At 42.9% G+C, this 22,238-nt stretch overlaps 2 protein-coding genes across 2 annotated transcripts in view; one reads left to right on the top strand and one right to left on the bottom strand.

Moving 5' to 3' along the window:
• Positions 1-22,238, bottom strand: part of LOC126983870 (uncharacterized) — a 130,167-nt gene that overhangs the window by 105,403 nt on the left and 2,526 nt on the right. The gene's annotated exons all lie outside the window — the stretch shown is intronic.
• LOC126983872 (zinc finger protein 503-like) overlaps positions 1-22,238 on the top strand; it is a 59,250-nt gene that overhangs the window by 25,591 nt on the left and 11,421 nt on the right. Inside the window, exons 3-6 of the mRNA XM_050837025.1 lie at positions 250-341; positions 872-927; positions 15,484-15,863; positions 19,430-19,538. Of these exons, the coding sequence (XP_050692982.1) occupies positions 250-341; positions 872-927; positions 15,484-15,863; positions 19,430-19,538 (637 nt within the window). The remainder of the gene's footprint in view (positions 1-249; positions 342-871; positions 928-15,483; positions 15,864-19,429; positions 19,539-22,238) is intronic.

Here is a 22,238-nt window from a genome sequence, read left to right on the forward strand (position 1 = left end):
CATTCTGGTCAGTCTTGTATCCGTCACATTTCTAGTTAATGTTCAATGAAAAAGCACAAAATCACCCTTTTCTTTTCTTTCTTTTCTCATTCTACCATCACCACCACCACCACTACTACCACACCCACCAACACCATCACCACTATCACCTCTACAACTAACAACAACAACAAAAACAACAACTACTACTACTACTACTACTACTACTACTACTACTTCTACTACTACAACTACTATTACTTTCTCCAGCAGGGCACGGCGCTTCCACAGGCAGCGCGTCGGGAAGACATTTCCTACAGGAGCTACAGAGCGGCCCTGCACGAGGCCCTGACTGACCAGAGGTGTGAGAGAGAGAGAGAGAGAGAGAACGTAATGTAGAAAAGGTTCTAATAAAACAACAACAGTGAATATAAGGATAATTAGTTTTATAGATTTAAATTCCTTTAGAAAGCAGTAAAAATTTTAGTTTTTTCCACAATAATTGTAACTACTTTGGTTGTTCTTACTGTAACTCCTCCTCCTCCTCCTCCTCCTCCTCTCTGTCCTTGTCCAGGTCATCGATCTGCCCTTTAAGATCCGTGTGTTTCCCCTTCAGTCACAATGTCATTATCCTCGCCTTCCTCCTCCTCTGCCGCTTCCTCGTCCTCATCCTTCTCGCCGCCCAACATAAGATTATTCACCTTCTCAGTATCCTTCTCCTTCTCCTCTTTCATCTTTTCCTTTACCTTCTACTTTTCGTTCTCGTCCTCCTAGGTCACATCTTTCACTCTCCCTTCTCCAACTCATTCTCCTGTGTTTCATCTTCCTGTTCCTCCGTCTCCTCCTCCTCTTTCAGCCGGAATATGACTCACCTCCTCCTCCTCCCCCTTAGGTCTGGTTCCTTTGATGTGGGCGCGAGAGTCAAGGACGAGCCTTGGGAGAGCCACGGTAAGTAAAAGAGAGAGAGAGAGAGAGAGAGTCTACAACTTGTCATATTCCCCTGTATACACATTTGTTCACATATGGATATACATATACACATACATGCACATACACAAAGTCGCAAGGTTACAGTGTTTATACCTATGTATGTAGTACATACGGGGGATACATTTTTATCGGCGTCGCAGACGCCGATCAACAGATTGTCCATCTTCTTGTTCTCTTTAAGTTGTTTTCCTGGCTTACCCATGCATTGTAGACATGACATTGTAGAATAACATTTGTTAGCCCTGATGAACCCTACAACATGGCATTATATATATATATATATATATATATATATATATATATATATATATATATATATATATATATATATATATATATATATATATATATTTTTTTTACGTCTTGGCCTGTGGCGCTGGTAGGCCTTCATAGTAGGGCCTGATGGTTGTGGCGCAGGCAGGTGTTTATAGTGGCGCCATCTTTACTTTTCGGCATTTTCCATTTCAGACCCCTAGTTGCATAATATATTTTGTTGGGGGGGTTTTGGAGGGTCATGCGACGCCGATCTAGCAGTTTTTGTGCTATTAACACTTATTCTTCCGACACACACACACACACACACACACACACACACACACACACAAGCACAGTCCCCCACACTACAAATACATATTATTATTGTTATTATTTTATTATTATTATTATTATTATTATTATTATTATTATTATTATTATTATTATTATTATTATTATCATTATTATGATAATTATTATATTGTTGTTATTATTATTATTATTATTATTATTATTATTATTATTATTATTATTATTACTATTTTCATCATCACTTTAACCAAAATCTGCACTGACGTCATTTCCTTTACTTATTTTCTGCAATATCCTCCTGAGAGAGTGTGTGTGTGTTGCTTGTCTATACAGAGAGGCAACATACACTGTACAGACAGCCGCCTCTTTCCCTCTCCCTCTGTCCCTCCCTCCTCACCCTCGCTTCCGGCCCGCAACAAGGGGAAAGAGCAGAAAGAGAGAGAGAGAGAGAGAGAGACCCAGTGTAAGTCAAATAGAAACAGAAAATATACGATAAATGCTGAAGGAAGGGAAATAGAAACAAACAAAGAATTGCCGAGATAATACGAGGAAAATTGAAGGTATTTATAAGTGGTTAAAGATTCACTCTCCTGCTAATGAACTGCGAGTCTCTTCTTGCTTCTCGTTCGCATCTGTAACCTTTACCTCGTTATCAACTATACTCTTATTTCAATTACTGTTATGAAGTAGTAGTGGTAGTAGTAGTAGTAGTAGTAGTAGTAGTAGTAGTAGTAGTAGTAGTAGTTATTGTTGTTGTTGTTGTAGTCGTTGTTTTTGTTGTTGTTTTTATTGCTGTTGTTATTACAGTAGTGAGACAACCTACAACTCGAAATTATAAAAGCCTGATAATTTCGTTGAAGAAAATCTATAACATGAAATAAAAATAACAACAACAACAACAACAACAACAACAATAATAATGATGATAATAATAATAATAATAATAATAATAATAATAATAATAATAATAAACTGTACAACAACAAAAAAAGTCTCGAGAAAAACAACAACAACAAAAAAGTGCGGGCGTGTTTATTCTGAAAATGTTCACAGCAGTAATTTGATTGGCTGGCGAGAGACAAAACATTCAGGCCGTGACGTCACGCTAAGGTACACTCTCTCTCTCTCTCTCTCTCTCTCTCTCTCTCTCTCTCTCTCTCTCTCTCTCTCTCTCTCTCATCTTTTAGGTTAGGTTAGGTTAGGCTAGGCTAGGTTGGGTTAGGTTCTCTCTCTCTCTCTCTCTCTCTCTCTCTCTCTCTCTCTCTCTCTCTCTCTCTCTCTCTCTCTCTCTCTCTCTCTCTCTCTCTCTCTCTCTCTCTCTCTCTCTCTCTCTCTCTCTCTCTCTCTCATCTTTCAGTTTTTAATCAGCGTCTCCTGACCGTGAATCAGCGCGGCAGCTTATTCAAAACCATTCACTGGCTTGTCTTTTTGCTTCATTCGTCATTTTATTCGCTCATTATATTTCTATTTAATCTTCTCTTTGGTTCCTATTTTTACTTTTCTACTTTTTGGGGCCATTTTTATCTCCTTATATATTTTTTCCTGCCTTTTTTTCATTTTTTTCCCTCATGAAGTGGAGGAAAAAATGAGTTCGTTTTTTTTTTTTACTTTTTTTTAATATTCCTTTTAGAGTGTGCGTTGGCTTGTTGGTTGTTTATTTGTTGTCCGGTGGTTGTCTGTTTGTTTGCCTATCTTCATCACCGCATTACGTCACCATCCTTTTATCATCATCACTATCTTTAGCGCACACAGACCACCAGGATTATATTACCGTTGTTATCTTCATCATCATCATCACCACCATCATTATCCCCACCATCACCATCACTGCAGCACAAGACCACCATTTCGCCAGCATCACCTTCCTCACTGCATCACAATCATCATCATCATCATCATCCTTATCATCATTGCATCACATCACTTCCGTTGCCCTACCATTCTTTCAAGCAGCACCACCAGCATCACCATGACTGCACTATCTCACCATCAGTCTACCGCCCCTATTACTTCTATGACCATCACCATCATTCTCACCATTTTCTCATTATTTATAACCATCAGAATCACCTCCATCATCACATCACATTTTCGCCATTATCATCCTTCACTATATCTGTACATAACACCACTCACCACCCTCACCACCACAACGGCCCCCTCACTCTCACCATATCGTCCCCATCACCACTAAAACTTTCCTTCTCACCATAATCATACGTCAAATCATCACAACTTTCCCCAGTTACTTCCCTTACCACAACAGTCCTATTTGATCTTCACCACATCATCATCATCACAACCTCCTCTCAACATCACCAAATAATCACCACATCATTATCATCACCTCAACATTCTCTCGTAACCACTACGTCTTCAGCGTCATCACAACACTTTCATCACCTCCACATTATCACAAGACCGCTCATCACCACCATATCATCATTATCGTATCTCTCCGTTCTCGTCACTACAACCTCCTTCCATCACCACAACCACAATCACCACAACAATCCTTATCATCACCACCTCAATCACTACTAATATCATGACCCTAACCCGCACCACTCTCACCACTACAACCCACACATACAGTACATCACCACCCTCATCACTTCAACCGCTGACCCCATATTCTTAGCACCATAACCTCCACTAATCATCACATCATCACATCATCACAACAACCTCAACCTTATCATCATCACCACTACGAGTCACTACCACAAGGCAATCACAATCATCCTTCTATATATTATCACTCCCGCCTTCATCATCACAAACTCAACTCCATCACTTTCATCACCACACAATTATTTCATTACCTCCTCCTTCCCTCCTTCATCACCACCGCATCACCAACTCATATCTACCTCCACAATACCAGCACCACCACACTTTTCTATCATCACCATCCCCCAACCTTATCCTAACTCAAAATCACCACAACCCATCCCCACAGCAAGCCCTATCACCATTGCAATCACCACCATCTTAATCACCACTACCACCGCCCTAGTCATCACTAAATAACCAGGGTACACTATTCTTACAAGTCCACTCATCACTACCACTTCACCACAACATCACCACGATATCATCACCACGCCACCGTAATGAACACCTAGTCACCCCCATAGCAATCATCTGTCACTCATCACCATTGCCACCGTAATCATCACCACTACTACCCCCATCACCACCAAAATTCTCTCTCAGCACACCTACATCACCACCTCACGACCACAACAGCAACCCTCCATTATCACTACTAACACCACCCTCATCTCCACTACATCATCACAACATCACCACCACCTCATCATCAGTACCACAATCATCACCACCACAATCCATGATCACCCTCACATCATCACCACGTCATCACCGTCATCATCCGTCTATCATCACCACTACCACCCTCATCACCACCACCAGACCTTTCATCATCACCACCCCATCACCACATCATCACCACCACTATCACCACCACCATAACATCCTTCTAAGCACACCTCACAATACCCCTCTATCATCACCACCACAACAAATCGCTTTCATCACCACCCCATTACCACATCATCATCACCACCCCATCACCACCACCACCACCACAACACCCTCGTAAGCACGCCTCATTGCGCCGCGAGACACAGCACCGTCACGCCAGTATAACCAATATGGGTGGCCGCCTTCCATAATAGATGAGGAGGCAATTATCGCCCCTCGGGACCCCTGGATTTAGGGTGATCTGATGCAGTCTTTCCATTATTCATCAGCTCCGGCCCGGCGAGTGTTGGGATGTGATGGGTTGGGTCAGCTGCCTGGGTGGGTGGGGTGGCTGGGTACCGCTCTCTCTCTCTCTCTCTCTCTCTCTCTCTCTCTCTCTCTCTCTCTCTCTCTCTCTCTCTCTCTCTCTCTGTTTATCTGTATTTCTGTTTCTCTCTTTCTCAACCTCTTTTTTTCTGTTTATGTTTTCCTTTCTTTCTTTTCCTTCCCTATTCCTCCTCTTTCTCCTCCCAACGGCACTCCTCCTCCTCCTCCTCCTCCTCCTCCTCCTCCTAGTCCCCGAAATGGCTCTTCCAGTTTCCTAATCCTGTTGAAAATATCGCGACTTTCTCGTTTTATTTGTCTTTTATCTGTTTTATCTACTGTCTATTTTGTTATTCCTTATAGTTTAACATTACAGTTTAGTTGTTCCTTTTTAGAAATTGTTAGTATTTTTTTTAAATTATAAGAAAAAGATAAACGAATATAATTTAGTTGAAGGCTTTTCCCTCGGTGCGAAATTTGTCATATTTTCTGATTTTTTAATTTTTTTATTAATAGTTCCGTTTTGAGAGTAAAATTTTGTTTATTTATTTGGGAATACATCTTTTTTTTTTTTACCCTGGATTGTTATTTTGCCAGTTTTTTTGTTAATGTTTTTGTTTTCGTCGTTGTTGTTGTCATTATTAATTTTGTTTCCATGTGTGTGTGTGTGTGTGTGTGTGTGTGTGTGTGTGTGTGTGTGTGTGTGTGTGTGTTCCGTGGTGCCAGCTCAGCAGAAGTGGTCACCCGGAGCCCCTTGAGTGCCAATAATGTGTACATGACGACCACACACACACACACACACACACACACACACACACACACACACGATGTTCTATTTGCGTCTTCTTATAAGTTTTTTTTTCTCTCCCATTTATTTTTCTTGTTATCGTTGGTTTATATGTCATTAGTGTTCATTCGCTTTACTGTGTGTGTGTGTGTGTGTGTGTGTGTGTGTGTGTGTGTGTGTGTGTGTGTGTGTGTGTGTGTGTGTGTGTGTGTGTGTGTGTGTGTGTGTGTGTTTTCATCCTTAACCTTCTCTTTGTGTTCGATGTGAGTAAAAATCTCTCTCTCTCTCTCTCTCTCTCTCTCTCTCTCTCTCTCTCTCTCTCTCTCTCTCTCTCTCTCTCTCTCTCTCTCTCTCTCTCTCTCTCTCTCTCTCTCTCTCTCTCTCTCTCTCTCTCTCTCTCTCTCTTCATGACCTCTTAAAACAATCCATTAATGGCCTGTCGATGTACCCAGACCAGAAGTCACTTGATTATCCTTTCTAAGCTTCCCTCCTTCCTTTCCTCCCTTCCTCCCTCCCCCCTTCTTTCCTTCTTTCCCTCCCTCCCTCCCTCTCTCTCGCCTCCTTTCCTTTCCTTCCCTCTGGCTACGGTCGTCTTCTTCTTTGTCGGAGAGAGAGAGAGAGAGAGAGAGAGAGAGAGAGAATATGAATAGTGCTCTCTGGTTTTCTCTCGACAATTTTTGCTTCTTACAATTTCCCTTTTGGTCTTTTTGTGTCTTCCTTTACTTTTTTCTTTCTTTTTGTTTTCATTTTATTTTTCCTCTCAGTCCTTTGTTTCTTCTTTTTCTCGTTGATCTCTTCTTCTTAAGTCCTCTTTTTATCGTGTCTTTACTGCTCCTCCTCATCTTCCCTTCCTTCCGATCTCTGTAAAATTACGATCTTTTATTTCTTCTTTATTCTTTATTCATTGCTCTCTCTCTCTCTCTCTCTCTCTCTCTCTCTCTCTCTCTCTCTCTCTCTCTCTCTCTCTCTCTCTCTCTCTCTCTCTCTCTCTCTCTCTCTCTCTCTCTCTCTCTCCATGCCCATTCCTTCCTATTTGATATTTTTCCCTTCCTGCATTCTTTTTTTTATCTTCTATATTATTATTATTATATTCCTTTTTTATTATTCATTTGCCTTCCCTTCTCTCTCCTTCCCATATCTTCTCTTCCATTTCCTTCCCATATCTTTTCTTTCCTTTCTTTCCCTACCCTTCCCATAACTTTCCTTTAATTTCCTTCCTTTCTCTTCTCTTTAATTCCCTTCTCTTCTCTCCCCATGATTTCTTTCTTCCCTTCCCTTTCCCTTCCCTTCCCTTCTCTTCTTTTCCTTTCCTTTCTTTATTTCTTTCCTTTTCCTTCTTCCCTTCCTTTCCTGTTCTTTCCTTTCTCTTCCCTCCCCTTCCCTTCGAGTCCTCCTCTTCCTTTCCTTTCCATTCCTTTCCTTTCTCTTCCCTTCCTTCCCCTCTCCTCCCTTTCCTTTTCCTTCCCTCCGCTTCTCTCCCTTCGCTTCTCTTTTCTTCACTTTTCATTCGTTCTCTTCTCACTACTTTCCATTCCTTTCCTTTCCCTCTTTTCCTTTCACTTCCATTCCCTTCTCATATCTTTCCTTACCTTCATATTCTTTCTCTTCCCTTCCCTTCCTTTCCTTTTTTGCACTTCGCTTCCCTTCTTGTATTTTCCTTTCCCATTTATTGTCCTCTCTCTCCCCACTTTCCTCTCATCCCTTTTCATTCTTTTCCCTTCTGATCCTTTTCCTTTTATGCACTTTCCTTACTTTCCTGCTCTTTCCTTTTCTTTCCCTTCCCTTTCCCTTCCTTCCCTTTCTTTCCCTTCCGTTCCGTTCCTTTCCCTTTCCATCCTTCCCTTTTCTCGCCTACCTTCTCTTTCCTTTAAGTTTTAAGTTCTTGTCATTTTACTTTCTTTCCCTTCTTTACTCCTCTCCACTTCTCTTCCTCTTTCCCTCTTTCTCTCTCTGCCTGCCACCCTCCTTCCCTCAGTTGCATTGTTCCTCCTCCTCCTCTCCCTCTATTCCTCCTCCTCCTCCTCCTCTTCCTCAGTTTTGGGTTCAGCTTATGGCCCGTTTTCCCTCGAGAGAGACATGTTATCTCTCTCTCTCTCTCTCTCTCTCTCTCTCTCTCTCTCTCTCTCTCTCTCTCTCTCTCTCTCTCTCTCTCGTAACTTCCATAAGAGATCAACAACAACAATAACTCCTCCTCCTCCTCCTACTACTACTACTACTACTATTACTACTACTACTGCTATTCCAACCATTGTAGGAGACATGACAATCACCATAAAGTGAGCAACAATCACACCATCACAACCGACACACACACACACACACACACACACACACACACACACCAGGAGGAGGAGGAGGAGGAGGAGGAGCGTGTAAATGGGTTGTTTACTCAAAAATAGCGGGGGTTGGCGCTCCCTTGGGTGGTGTCAGACAGAGGAGGTAAAAGCCCCATCAATTATGTACAAGACCAGGCTTTGCCAATTACGGCTCCACTAATCTGTTGACGGGACGGCGACGAGGGAGGGAGGGAGGAAGGAAGGGCCGGGGTATGCATGGGTGGTAGGGAGGAAGGGAGGGAAGGAAGGTGGAAGGTTAGAACGAGGAAGGGAGGGTGGCAGAGAGGATGGTAGGCGGGTGTGAGGAAGAGAGGGAGAGCAGAGAGAGTGGGAGGGAAGGAAAGTGAGAGGAAGGGAGGGAAGGAGAGAGGTAGGAAAGGTGTACGGTTATGAGGAAGGAGGAAGGTAGAGAAAAAGGGGAGAGAACAAGGAAAGGTGGATGGTAAGGAGGGAAGGAGAGAGATATTATATATGGAATGTTGTGAGAGAAGTAGGGAGTAGGAGGGGAAAAAGTAGGAAGGGTGGATGGGTGGATGGATGGATGGATGGATGGAAGGAAGGCAAGTGGCAAGGAAGGAGGGAAGGGAAGAAATAGAAAAGCTGGAAGTTTGGAAGGAAGGAGAGGCGTAAGGGAAATAAATGGAAAAGAAGAGACAAGGGAAAGGAAAGGAAAAGGAAACAGAGGTGTAAAGATAGGAAGGTAGAGAGGTAAGGAACGAGGTAATGAGGAAAAATTGTAAAGAGGACTTGGTAGATAAACAAAGGAAGAAAGGATTTAGAAAAGAAAGAATGATGGAAAGAAGGGATGAAGGAGAAAGAGACAAAGGATGTGAAAATAAAGAGGAAATAGTAGTAAATAAGGAAAGTGGAAAAGAGTAAGGGAAGGAGAGGGAGATATGGAGTGAAAGAAGGAATGGGAGGGAATGAATGAGAGAGGAAGGAAGTAACGGATTGGTGAAAGGAAGGAAGGAAGGATGAGGAACTGAGGAGGAGAAAAGGAAGGAAGAATGGAAGAGAGAGAGAGACTCCATTTTGTGAGTACTGTACCACCATCATCACCAACAGCACCAACACCACCATCACCAACTCCACCACTTTCACAGTAACAACCACAACCAAAACAACAACAATAACAGTACCAGCAGCAGCAGACATAACAACAACAATATCAAATACAACATCAATAACAGCAACACAAACAAATACAAGAAGAAGAAGAACAAGAAGAAGAAAAATGAAGAAGAAGAAGAAGAAAAAGAAGAAAAGAAGAAGAAGAAGAAAATAAGGATGAAGGGCAACATCAACAACAATAACAATATCAACAACAAAAGCATCAATAACTACAACAATAGCAACAATAACAACGACAGCAAAAGCAAACCAACAACAATAACAACTACTACTACTACTACTACTACTGCTACTACTACTACTACTACTACTACCACTACTACTATTACTATTACTATTACTACTACTACTACTACTACTGCTGTTACTACTGCTACTACTACTACTACTACTACTACTACTACTACTACTACTACAGCTAAAGTAACAACCACTGCAAACAATTAACAACTAATAAAATGTTAATGTCTGTGTATGAGAGAGAGAGAGAGAGCATGAAGGTGTGTTCAAATCAATAAGGCATCCTGGGCCCTGACAGGTGCGCACACACACACACACACACACACACACACACACACACACACACACACACACACACAGAAAATGGATCCACCAAAACAGCTCAAAGAAAACGGAACAAGACGACCAAGAGAAGAGGTTTCAAAATGGCCGATATCTTCCTTCCTTTCTTCCTTCTTTCATTCCTTTACTCTTTCCCGCCCTCGTTTTTCCTTCCTTTCTTCCTTCCGTCAGTGTGTTTCCTCTAAGCCTTCCTTCCTTCCTTCCTCCTTCCTTCCTTCATAGTTTCCTGTCCTTGCTTTCCTCTTTCCTTCCTTCCTTTCTTCCGTCCTTCCTTCCTTCCGTCTTTCTTTCTTTCCTTCCTTTCTTCCCTCATTCCTCTCCTCACACTTTCCTTTATTATTTCCTTCCTTTCATACTTCCTCAATATTGGTTTTTCTTTTCCTTCTTTCTTTTTTTCTTTCTTCCTTCTTCTCCTTTTCGAATCTCCTTTCCATCCTTTCCTATTTTCTTCCATCATTCCTTTCTTCCTTCCTTTCCTTCTCTTCTTCCATCCTTCCTTGTTTCCTTAGTTCTTTCCTACATTTTTCCTTCCTTTCTTCCATCCCTCCACTCCTCCTTTCAGCTTCCTTTTTCTCCTTCATTCATTTTCTTCCTTCCTTCCTTCTTTTCCATCCTTCCTTCCTTCCTCCCTTCCTCTTTCCTTCTTTCCTTCCTTCCTTCCTTCCTTCCTGCCATCCAAACTTCCTTCCTTCCCTCCTCCTTCCTTCCTTCCTTCCTTCCTTCTTTCTTTACTTCTTCCCTTCCTTCCTTCCATCCAAACTTCCTTCCCTCCTTCTTTCCTTCCTTCCTCCCTTCCTCTTTTCTTCTTTCATTCCTTCTTCCCTTCCTTCCTTCCATCCAAACTTCCTTCCCTCCTTCCTTCCTTCCTTCCTCCCTTCCTCTTTTCTTCTTTCTTTCCTTCTTCCCTTCCTTCCTTCCATCCAAACTTCCTTCCTTCCTTCCTTCCTTCCTCTTTTCTTCTTTCTTTCCTTCTTCCCTTCCTTCCTTCCATCCAAACTTCCTTCCTTCCTTCCTTCCTCTTTTCTTCTTTCATTCCTTCTTCCCTTCCTTCCTTTCATCCAAACTTCCTTCCTTCCTTCCTCTTTTCTTCTTTCTTTCCTTCTTCCCTTCCTTCCTTCCATCCAAACTTCCTTCCTTCCTTCCTTCCTCTTTTCTTCTTTCTTTCATTCTTCCCTTCCTTCCATCAAACTTCCTTCCTTCCTCCAGTCCTCTTTTCTTATTTCATTCCTTCTTCCCTTCCTTCCTTCCATCCAAACTTCCTTCCTTCCTTCCTTCCTCTTTTCTTCTTTCTTTCCTTCTTCCCTTCCTTCCTTCCATCCAAACTTCCTTCCTTCCTTCCTTCCTCTTTTCTTCTTTCTTTCCTTCTTCCCTTCCTTCCTTCCATCCAAACTTCCTTCCTTCCTTCCTTCCTTCCTTCCTCTTTTCTTCTTTCTTTCCTTCTTCCCTTCCTTCCTTCCATCCAAACTTCCTTCCTTCCTTCCTCTTTCCTTCTTTCTTTCCTTCTTCCCTTCCTTCCTTCCATCCAAACTTCCTTCCCTCCTTCCTTCCTTCCTTCCTCCCTTCCTCTTTTCTTCTTTCTTTCCTTCTTCCCTTCCTTCCTTCCATCCAAACTTCCTTCCTCCCTTCCTTCCTTCCTTCCTCCCTTCCTCTTTTCTTCTTTCATTCCTTCCTTCCATCCAAACTTCCTTCCTCCCTTCCTCTTTTCTTCTTTCATTCCTTCTTCCCTTCCTTCCTTCCATCCAAACTTCCTCACATCCAACCTTCCTTCCTTCCTTCCTCCCTTCCTCTTTCTTCTTTCATTCCTTCCTTCCATCCAAACTTCCTTCCTCCCTTCCTTCTTCCTACTTTTTTTTTGCTTTACTTATAAATATTTTCACGCGCTGCTTACTCACCATTTTTGTTATTCATTGTTTTCTCCCTATTCCTATCTTCGTGTCTTCTTTCCTTCCTTCTTTACCATATTTTCTTTGTCTTTCTTTCGTCCGTATATTCGTCATTCTCTCTTTCTCTTCTCTTTCGATATAACCTTCTAAAATTCCTTTGTTTCCGCCATTCTCTCTCTCTCTCTCTCTCTCTCTCTCTCTCTCTCTCTCTCTCTCTCTCTCTCTCTCTCTCTCTCTCTCTCTCTCTCTCTCTCTCTCTCTCTCTCTCTCGGGACAACGGAATGGGATTCTGGAAAAACAGGAAATATGGGGGATCGTCTGGCTTTCAAAATGGCGGCACTTGCTCTCTCTCTCTCTCTCTCTCTCTCTCTCTCTCTCTCTCTCTCTCTCTCTCTCTCTCTCTCTCTCTCTCTCTCTCTCTCTCTCTCTCTCTCCCTATATATACATATCTATATCTATCTGTCTATCTATCAATCAATCAATCAATCAATCAATCAATCAATCAGTCAATCTATCTATTTATCTATCTATCTATCTATCTATCTATCTATCTATCTATCTATTTATCTGGCTTCTATATCTACATCTCTCTCTCTCTCTCTCTCTCTCTCTCTCTCTCTCTCTCTCTCTCTCTCTCTCTCTCTCTCTCTCTCTCTCTCTCTCTCTCTCTCTCTCTCTCTCTCTCTGTATGTGTGTGTGTGTCTTTTCCTCCCCCTTAAAGTTATGTGTGTGTGTGTGTGTGTGTGTGTGTGTGTGTGTTGGTGGGGGGTGGGGCGTTGACAACAATGGTTGAGTGCTTTAGCCAGTGTTGCCAATGCTTCCGGCAATTCTGAAAGCAATTTATGACAGTGTGACAGTCAGGGGGAGAGAGAGAGAGAGAGAGAGAGAGAGAGAGAGAGGGTTGATGGCATAGCGTTGATTTCCTGATCTCTCTCTCTCTCTCTCTCTCTCTCTCTCTCTCTCTCTCTCTCTCTCTCTCTCTCTCTCTCTCTCTCTCTCTCGCTCTCTCTCTCCTCCTCCTCCTCCTCCCCCTCCTCCTCCTTCTCCTCCTCCTCCTCCCCTCTTCTCCTTCTGTTAACCTCCCCGGCGTGATTACCACCCTCACTTCCCCAATTACATTAATTGCCTTTCTATTAGAATTATTTTATTTTCATTATTTATCGTTTCGTCCATATCTGAAATGGTTATATAATTATTGTTGATGTTTTTATTATTATTATTATTATTATTATTATTATTATTATTATTATTATTATTATTATTATTATTATTATTATTATTTATTACTATTATAATCGTAATTTTCAACATCAAAATATTGTTTCCATTAATAGGGCTCTGGATCTGTAGCCCTAAGCTTTTACCGTAACTTTCAATTATTTGATTTTCTTTAATAATATTATTTTCCCTTTTCCCTTGGATCTTACTATTCGCTTTTCTCTCTTCGTTCTTGTTTTTGTCTCATTTGTTTTTATTAGTTTTTCTTTCAAATCTCAAAATGTTCTTGTCTGCATTCCCTTCCATATTTTCTTTCCTCAACTTTCCCTCTTTTCATCTGCTCATCTTCCTTCCTTCCTTTTCCATGCTTTTCATCTTACACTTTTCTCCCTCCATTTAACTCTTTTCTTCCTTTCATTCCTCCTCAGTCATCCTTCTTTACTGCAATCCTTTCTGCTATCTCCCTCATTCCCTACTCTCCCACATTTCTTTTACCTCCTTCCCTTCCCTTCTTTCTTTCCTCCTTACGTCATTAAAGTCATATTTTATCTTGTTCCTTACATTCCTTGCTCCTTTTCACTCTCCTTTTCTTTCTTCTCTTTATTTTTTTATTTTTTCACCTTCCTCCTTCCTTTCCTTCATCCCATTTTCCTCTTTCCTCCCTCCCTCTCCCTTTATTCCTCTTTTCCAACTCTCTCTCCCTCTCATCCTCTCCCCTTAACTCTCTTTCCTCTTCCATCCTTCTCTATTTTTCGTACTTTCTTCATCCATGCTTTTGTTTATTTATTTTCTTTACATTCCTTTATCTTTTTCCCTCTCATCTTCTTACTTCATTACAATCCTTACATCTTATTTTTTCCCCTCATCTTTTTCCCTCCATCTTTCTTTCTATCCTTTTCATTCCCAGTATCTTTTATCTACCTCATTTTCTCTCCTTGTTTCCTTCCTTTCATTTATCATCTTCTTTCTCCTATCTCCTCTCTTTTCTTTCTTTCCATTCATTCCCTTAATTTTCTTTTCCTCCTCTTCTCTTCTTTCCTTTCCTTCATTCACCTCATCTTCTTTCCTCTTCATCTTCTATTCCTTCTTCCTTTCATTCCCCTCATCTCCCTTTTTCCCCCCTCTCCTCTTTCCCTTTTCCTCCCTTCCTTCCTCCGAGGCTGGCACAATCGGCCTGCCTCGAGCGGTAGTGTTCTCCTCCTCTTCCTCCTCCTCCTCCTCCTCCTCCTCCTCCTCCTCCTCCTCCTCCTCCTCCTCCTCCAGTTTACGAGCCATGAACAAAAGAGATTCACATTAATATTCGTGTGGTCAGTGGAGGGGCGTGGAGGTGCCAGAATCAGCCTCCTCCTCCTCCTCCTCCTCCTCCTCCTCCTCCTCCTCCTCCTCCTCCTCGTTATAGTCCCTTTTCATTATTATTTTGTGTGTGGTTATTCTTATTATTAATCTTTTTTCCTTTCTTCCTTTTTTTATTTTCGTGTGTTTCTTATTTTGGTTTTGTATTGTTTGGGGGTTGTTTATATATTTGTTGTTGTTTTTTTGTCATTATCACTGTTCTTCTTCTTCTTCTTCTTCTTATTATTATTATTATTATTATTATTATTATTATTATTATTGTTATTATATTACTGATTTTTTTCCTTTTGGAATTGTGCATTTTATTTATTTTTTTTATTTTTTTATATTTTCCTTGGTTTTATCGTCTTCCTTTTTCACTTTCCTTCTCTTTTTCTCCTCCTCCTCCTCCTCCTCCTCCTCCTCCTCCTCCTCCACTCATAATTCCTCAGGAGACGTGGAGCCATGAAGAAGCGGACGCCGGAAGAGAGAGAGAGAGAGAGAGAGAGAGAGAGAGAGAGAGAGAGAGAGAGAGAGAGAGAGACGCTCACCACACACACACACACACACACACACACACACACACACACACACACATACTATCGCCAATATCATCATTTTCATATTCATTATTATTATTATTATTATTATTATTATTATTATTATTATTATTATTATTATTATTATTATTATTATTATTATTATTATTATTATTATTATTACTGTTATTCTTATTATCATTATTATTATTATTATTATTATTATTATTATTATTATTATTATTATTATTATAGTATTGCAGTTATCATTATTGTAGTTGTTGTTGTTGTTGATATTATCATTTTCATTATCGTTATCATTCCAGAATTCAACGGAGAAAGTTGCAGCTGGAGATCATCATCAACAACAACAGCAACAGCAACAACAGACACGGATGGAGGCAGTGGTGGGGGCGGCGGGGGCGGCGGAGGAGGAGGCGGAGGAGGCGGAGGCGGAGGAGGAAATAATATCCCATCTCCACACCACGAAACAGGAGGTGGGGCAGGAGGAGCAGGGGGACTAGCCCAACAAGGAGGAGGTGGAGGTAGTGGAGGCGGTGGAGGAGGTGGAGGAGGGGCGCCCTACCGTCGGGGGTCCCTGCAGCTGTGGCAGTTCCTGGTGGCACTACTGCATGACCCTGCCAACGCCTCCTGCATCGCCTGGACCGGCAGGGGCATGGAATTCAAGCTGATCGAGCCCGAGGAGGTAAGAACAGGGTGGTGAGGGGTATGGAGGGAAGGGGAGCAGGGTGGTGTGGGGTATGGAGGTGAGGGGAGCAGGGTGGTGAGGGGTATGGAGGGAAGGGGAGCAGGGTGGTGAGGGGTATGGAGGGAAGGGGAGCAGGGTGGTGAGGGGTATGGAGGGAAGGGGAGCAGGGTGGTGAGGGGTATGGAGGGAAGGGGAGCAGGGTGGTGAGGGGTATGGAGGGAAGGGGAGCAGGGTGGTGAGGGGTATGGAGGGAAGGGGAGCAGGGGGGTGAGGGGGCTGGAAGGTGAGGGGAGAGGGTGGTGAGATGGGATGGAGGGAGGGTGGTGAGGGTATGGAGGAAGGGGGAGGGTGGTGAGGGTATGGAGAGGGCAGGGTGGTGAGGGGTATGGAGGGGGGCACGGATGTGAGGGGGAAGGAAAGTGAGTGGGACTTTCAGGGAGATGAGAGGGGGAAGGAGGTACGGGGGCAGGGAGATGAAGGAGGTAAGGAGGTGAAGGAGGTATGGATGTGAGGTACGGGTGTAGAGAGGTGAGGGGGACTCTACCCTTTTTATTTTTTATATGGCAAGTATTTCATCCTCCTTCCCCATTAAGTGTGTATCAATGACCACTTCACAAGCAAACAAGCAAACCTAAACCCTTGCCAGCTCAAGTTGAATGTGATTGGTGGATGCTGGAAAAGGTTGAATCGAGCTTGTTGTTGCTGGACTGGTGTGGGAGGGATTCACCTTAAGTTAATTTGTGTATAGTGTAGTGTATAGTATAGTGATGGAGACAGTGGGGAATTGAGACAAGGAGATAAAGGAGGATAAATAAGGCAAGTAAAGTTGAAAGATAAAAGATCCGGGAAAAAGAGAAACTAGAGATGGAGCAAGGGAGGCAGGGAGAGGAAGAAGTGGCGTAGACGGAGGAAAGTTATGACGCCAGGAGATGGCTGAATGAGTTACGGAAAGCAGGAAGACGAGGTAAGGAAGACTATCATAGTAGTGGGGAGAACGGAGGTTAGGAGGAGAGAGATGGAAATATTAGAGAGGTGGCAGAATTTTAGTGTTAAGATACGAGAGATGGGGGTAAGCTTGGGAGATGGGAGGGGTAGGAGAAAAGGGAGACTATGGTGGTGGAGGTTGATGGTGCACGTAGAGGAGGAAGACTATAATAGTGATGACTGTGGCAGGGAGAAGAGGACACACACACACACACACACACACACACACACACACACACACACACACACGCACACTGGCTCAGCTGGTTAGAACGCTGCTCTGCCAGGCTTCACAGCCTGACAGGCGGCGGTTCGAGCTTCGCTCAGGCCGGATTCTTTCCGTTGACTAGGAGTGGTTACTGTCCCCCCTTGAGCAAGGGGGATGGGGTGTATGGTGTGTGAGGTCTTGGCAGTAATCAGAGATCGACTATAAAGAGCACTTGCTCATGTCGGGAGGATACCTATCTGCTGGCGATTGCGAGTCCAACTCGTGATCAGGCAGTGGTAAATTACACACACACACACACACACACACACACACACAGCCTTAATGAAGCAGAGGATTTCATCATTTACTCATTCATGAGCTTTTAAGATTAAGACAAATGACACCAACTGCATATCCCTCGCCCCCTCCCCTCTTATCCCCTCCTTCCCCGCATTCCTCCTCTCCTTCCTCCCCTCGCCACCCGCATCTCTCTCCCCCTTCCCTCTTACGTTGTTGTTGTTGTTAAATGTTTTCCAGCACGCTGGCTGGATGGGCTATACAAGAGCCCTGTGCTTCCCTCTTACCCTGCTTCTCCCTCCTTTTCCTTCCTCTGCCCCTTTCCTCCCTTTCTTTCTTCTTTCCCTTATTCTTTCCATTATTTTGATTTTTTTTTTCAACACTGTGTCGGCCTTCGCCACAAAACCAATCATATGTCGGCGCGAGTCCCGTCCCGCGTCTCGTGATTGGGTTTGTAGCGAAGGCCGCCACAACACTACAGATTACTCCATTCCCTTACCTCTATTTTCCTCCCCCTCTTTATAGCCCCCTCCCTATCTCTCCTTGTCTTCCTCCCTCCCCTCTCCACATCCCTTCCCTCTTCCCTTCTTTCTGTTCATCACCTTTCATTCCACCTTTCTTCAATCCCTTCTTTTCCTCCGTCCCTCACTCAGTCCCTCCCAGGATCTCTTCTTCCCATTTACTCTCTTTCTCCTTTCTTTCACCTCCTTCCTTCCATCCTTCTCTAGTTCCCTTCATCACTCCATCTTTGCATATTCCATCATTCTTCTCCCTCTCCCTTCCTCGTCCCGCCCTCCCCTCCCTCTTTGCCTTCTCTTACTCACCTCCCTCCCTCCCTCCCTCCGCTCCCTAAGGGTCTCAGACAATGCAGTTGGCCTCTCCCTCCCTCCATCCTTCTGCTCTCGGATCACGTGACACTAATCTGGGAGGAACTGGAAGAGAGAAGTACGGGAGAAAAGTGGGATTCTCTCTCTCTCTCTCTCTCTCTCTCTCTCTCTCTCTCTCTCTCTCTCTCTCTCTCTCTCTCTCTCTCTCTCTGTGATTCATATCTGATTTTAAGTATTTCTCGTATGTCCTCAGGTAAATTCCACATATCCACGTGATTCCTCTCACACTAATATTTACTTCTACAATCTTCAGCAGTTCTCACACAGTACTAGCTAGAGGGTCTTTCAAAGTTATGTAAGCCGTTTCTGTATTGCACAGCGTAAACCATGTAGTTATCTCTTGATTTACCTGTATACATTGTCACTTTTGTTATATATCTTCGAAGGTTTCTCTTCCTGACATGAGGTCCTCTCTTTTCTACATGAATTTTTCTGTGTTTTTTCATAAATGTCTCTGTTTCATAAACGAATTTTCCTGATCGCCATTCGTTTAATCTAAATACATCTCCAGCAACCTCCGTCATCACCATTGGTTTTCCTTTGTTTTCAATACGTTCTCTTTCTCCCTAAGTAATCGTTCAGGCTTCCAGTACGCACTAATTATCATAACCTTAAATAACACCCATGTGGCTGTAAATAATACTTCTGTTACCGAAAGTAACTTTTAAATAACCCTCAATGATTATTACAACCCACGGAGGCTTTCTATTGTGACTGTTACGTTATTCTAAAACTAATATAACAAAGTAATAACTATAATAATAACAACAACAACAATAATGATAATGATAAAAACCATCATCATCATTTTTTTCACATTTGTTTCCTTTTTTTATACCCTTGAACTGACTCCTCTGCTGTAATAAATAAATATATATATATATATATATATATATATATATATATATATATATATATATATATATATATATATATATATATATATATATATATATATATATATACATATATATATATATATATATATATATATATATATATATATATATATATATATATATATATATATATATATATATATATATATATATATTCATTGTATCGTAGAATTAAACAGTTATGTCTAATATTACTTAACTCAGTCTCATTCTTATAAAACAATGAGTTATTTTTGAAATCCCTTTTAACTTAAATTGGTCCGTCATCGCAGCTTCTTCCCCTCGTAGGTGGCGCGTCGCTGGGGGCTGCAGAAAAACCGTCCCGCCATGAACTACGACAAGCTGAGCCGCTCACTGCGATACTACTATGAGAAGGGCATCATGCAGAAGGTGGCAGGTGAGAGAGAGAGAGAGAGAGAGAGAGAGATAATGATGGAATGGAAAGTATGAGTAGAAAAGTAGAAAAAAATGAATGCATGAATAGGAAGGGTAAAAGAAGAAGAGGAAGAGGAGGAGGAAGAGCAGAGTGGAGATAAGATGTGAAGGGAAAGGGGAGGGAGAGAAGATTAGTGACGGTATTGTTGTTTTCATTAGATGCGTATTAGCGATTAGTAGAAGGGGAGAGGGAGGAGAGGAGGAGGATGAAGAGGAGAAATACATACAGGAGGCCAGGAGGCCCCACAAGAAACCACCTGTGCCATAAAGGTAAAGGTTGGTATACATACGCCATAGCTGCGCGTGGCTGCGATGCTCATCTCTGATCAGTGGACCGTATTGGCTACACAGGCAGCGCCACACCCGGCCAGTCGGTGAACTGTCAAAGCAGTACTTTCCATAGAATTCATGTTCTGTACTAGAGTGCGTCTGAGGCTGCCTGCAGGATACAAGGCCTTGGTACCGCCACCGCTCCAAGCTACAGACTGCACACACTTTACTCCTACCCGATTTCCTGACTCTACTATTTTACATGGAGAAAAACTGATATCGGGTAGAAGTGAAATGTGTGCATCATCGGCTTGGAGCGATGGCGGCACCATGGCCGTGTATCCCGGAGACAGCCTCAGACGCACTCTAGTCTATAACGTGAACTCTATGGAAAGGACAGCTTAGAGTTGAGTGACCACATGTGGCGCTGCCTGTATATGGCCCTTTAAACAGGTGGTACGTAAGAACCAATTACCCCGGGACACGGGCCAATATAAAATCCAGGATTGTTATAGTTTACCTTCCCCATGTTTCCCCAGGTACCCATTTATCGACCATCCTGAAAGGGAGGATAAACAGTTGGGTGGGCTGGACGCCGGCTGCCCGGGCCGGAATTCGAACCCGGCCCGCGGGGTGGTATCCAGGAACGCTAACCACTAGACCACGCAGGCGTCTATTGGGAAGGCAGTGGCTGAGTGGTTAGCATGCGGGACGGCGGATGCGGCGTTCAGCATGATCAAATATAGCTCACACCAGAAGCCTACAGGCGCCATAGGCAGAAACGTATAAAAAAGCTTTCATAAACTAAACGTGAAAAAAAAGATACTACTATTTTTTTCACAACGGAGACAGCTCAAGGGGGATAATGAAGCTCGCTCTAGCCTTTAGCCTAGCTCCCGCATAAAGAGGACAAAGAGAGTAACCTAATGAAATTGTTAGATTCACGGCCGTATTGCCAGGTTTTCGTAATTGCGATAGCGATTATACAATCCATGCCGTCATACGCGTTGTGATCGTAAGGTTTACTATCTCCAGTAGCCACATAAATTTTGCCAAAAAAATGCTTGAAGTGATAAAAGATCGTTGTTTTCTTCATTTGTTTCAAGGTCATACGCTAACGAACTACGGGTCTTACATATATCTATACTTTATCTCATTTCGTGTACGCAAAAACACATCTGGCCCTGTAAGTGCAAGTAAGAGGTATTTTAATAATTGATTGTATGTAAACCACGTCGATATTATTCGAAACATTATGTAATATTGTTGAATGTAATGCTAGGCTAATTATTTAGAAAAAAAAATCACCTATGAGATTTACATCCAATAAATTATTAAAATACATTTTATTTGTATAGATCCAGATGTCTGTTCATGTACCTGATATGAAATAAAACAAAGATATTTTCTCCCCTTTATGTTAGGGCTTCTCTTTAATATGGGGTGGAACATAAACACCCACTCAAGCCAAACACAAAGCAAAAGTTAGAGGTTGGGGTCGCAGCACGGGCATCGATCCTGATCAGGTTTTGCTTGAAGGGCTCGACCACTCGGCAGGCTTCTTTGATGCATTCACATCGGGTGAGCCTGCCGTCACTGACGGGCGCAGGTCAGATCTTTCGGGTCCGCTGCATGTCAAAGGAAGTAGGACCCCCTAGTCCCTCTCTTTTTTTTGTGGGGGTGACTGGGTGGTTTGGAAGCGGTGCCTACCCATGGAACCAGACCTAAGGTCAACGTTCGAAGGGCTCAGCGTGTGGGCTCCTGGAACGTCCTTAACCTCTCGGAGGATCACCGACTGCCTTACCTAACAAATGAGCTGAGAAAGCTGAGGGTGAATATAGTGGAACTGTGAATACGAGTGGTGAGATCAGTCGGGGGAAGTACATCTACTACTGGTCCGACATTGAGCAATGGTGCCCGTCCTAAGGGGGTAACTATGGGCATCTCCAGCCAACTGCAGCCATTTGTGGTTGAGGTTACTCCGGTTGGTGAGCATATAATGCGAGTGAGGCTGTAGCACATCCTGGGTATCATGTCTCTTGCTGCAGTGAACGCTCCTACCGAAGATGTGTGAAACTGAAGAGGTGTTCTGTGTCAAACTCATTTCCGTATGAAACCATTTCACCCCTCAGGACACACTCATTGTCTTGGGCGACTACAATGCTACCACTGGCACTAACAAAGTTGGCTATGAGATATGTATTGGTCCCAAAGGTTCTGATACCAGGAACATCAACAGCTCTCTCCTCCTGGATTTTGCAAGATCCAGGAGGTTAAAAATCAAAGTATCTTGCTATCAGAGACCGGAGCTGCGCCGTTGCAGTGGACTTGGCATAGCGATTAGAGGTGGTATTTGTAATATCAATGCGGAGCTGCTCAAAGTGGAGGCGAG

This window comes from Eriocheir sinensis, chromosome 55 (genome assembly GCF_024679095.1).
Source record: "Eriocheir sinensis breed Jianghai 21 chromosome 55, ASM2467909v1, whole genome shotgun sequence".
In the NCBI taxonomy this organism is placed as follows: Eukaryota; Metazoa; Arthropoda; class Malacostraca; order Decapoda; family Varunidae; genus Eriocheir; species Eriocheir sinensis.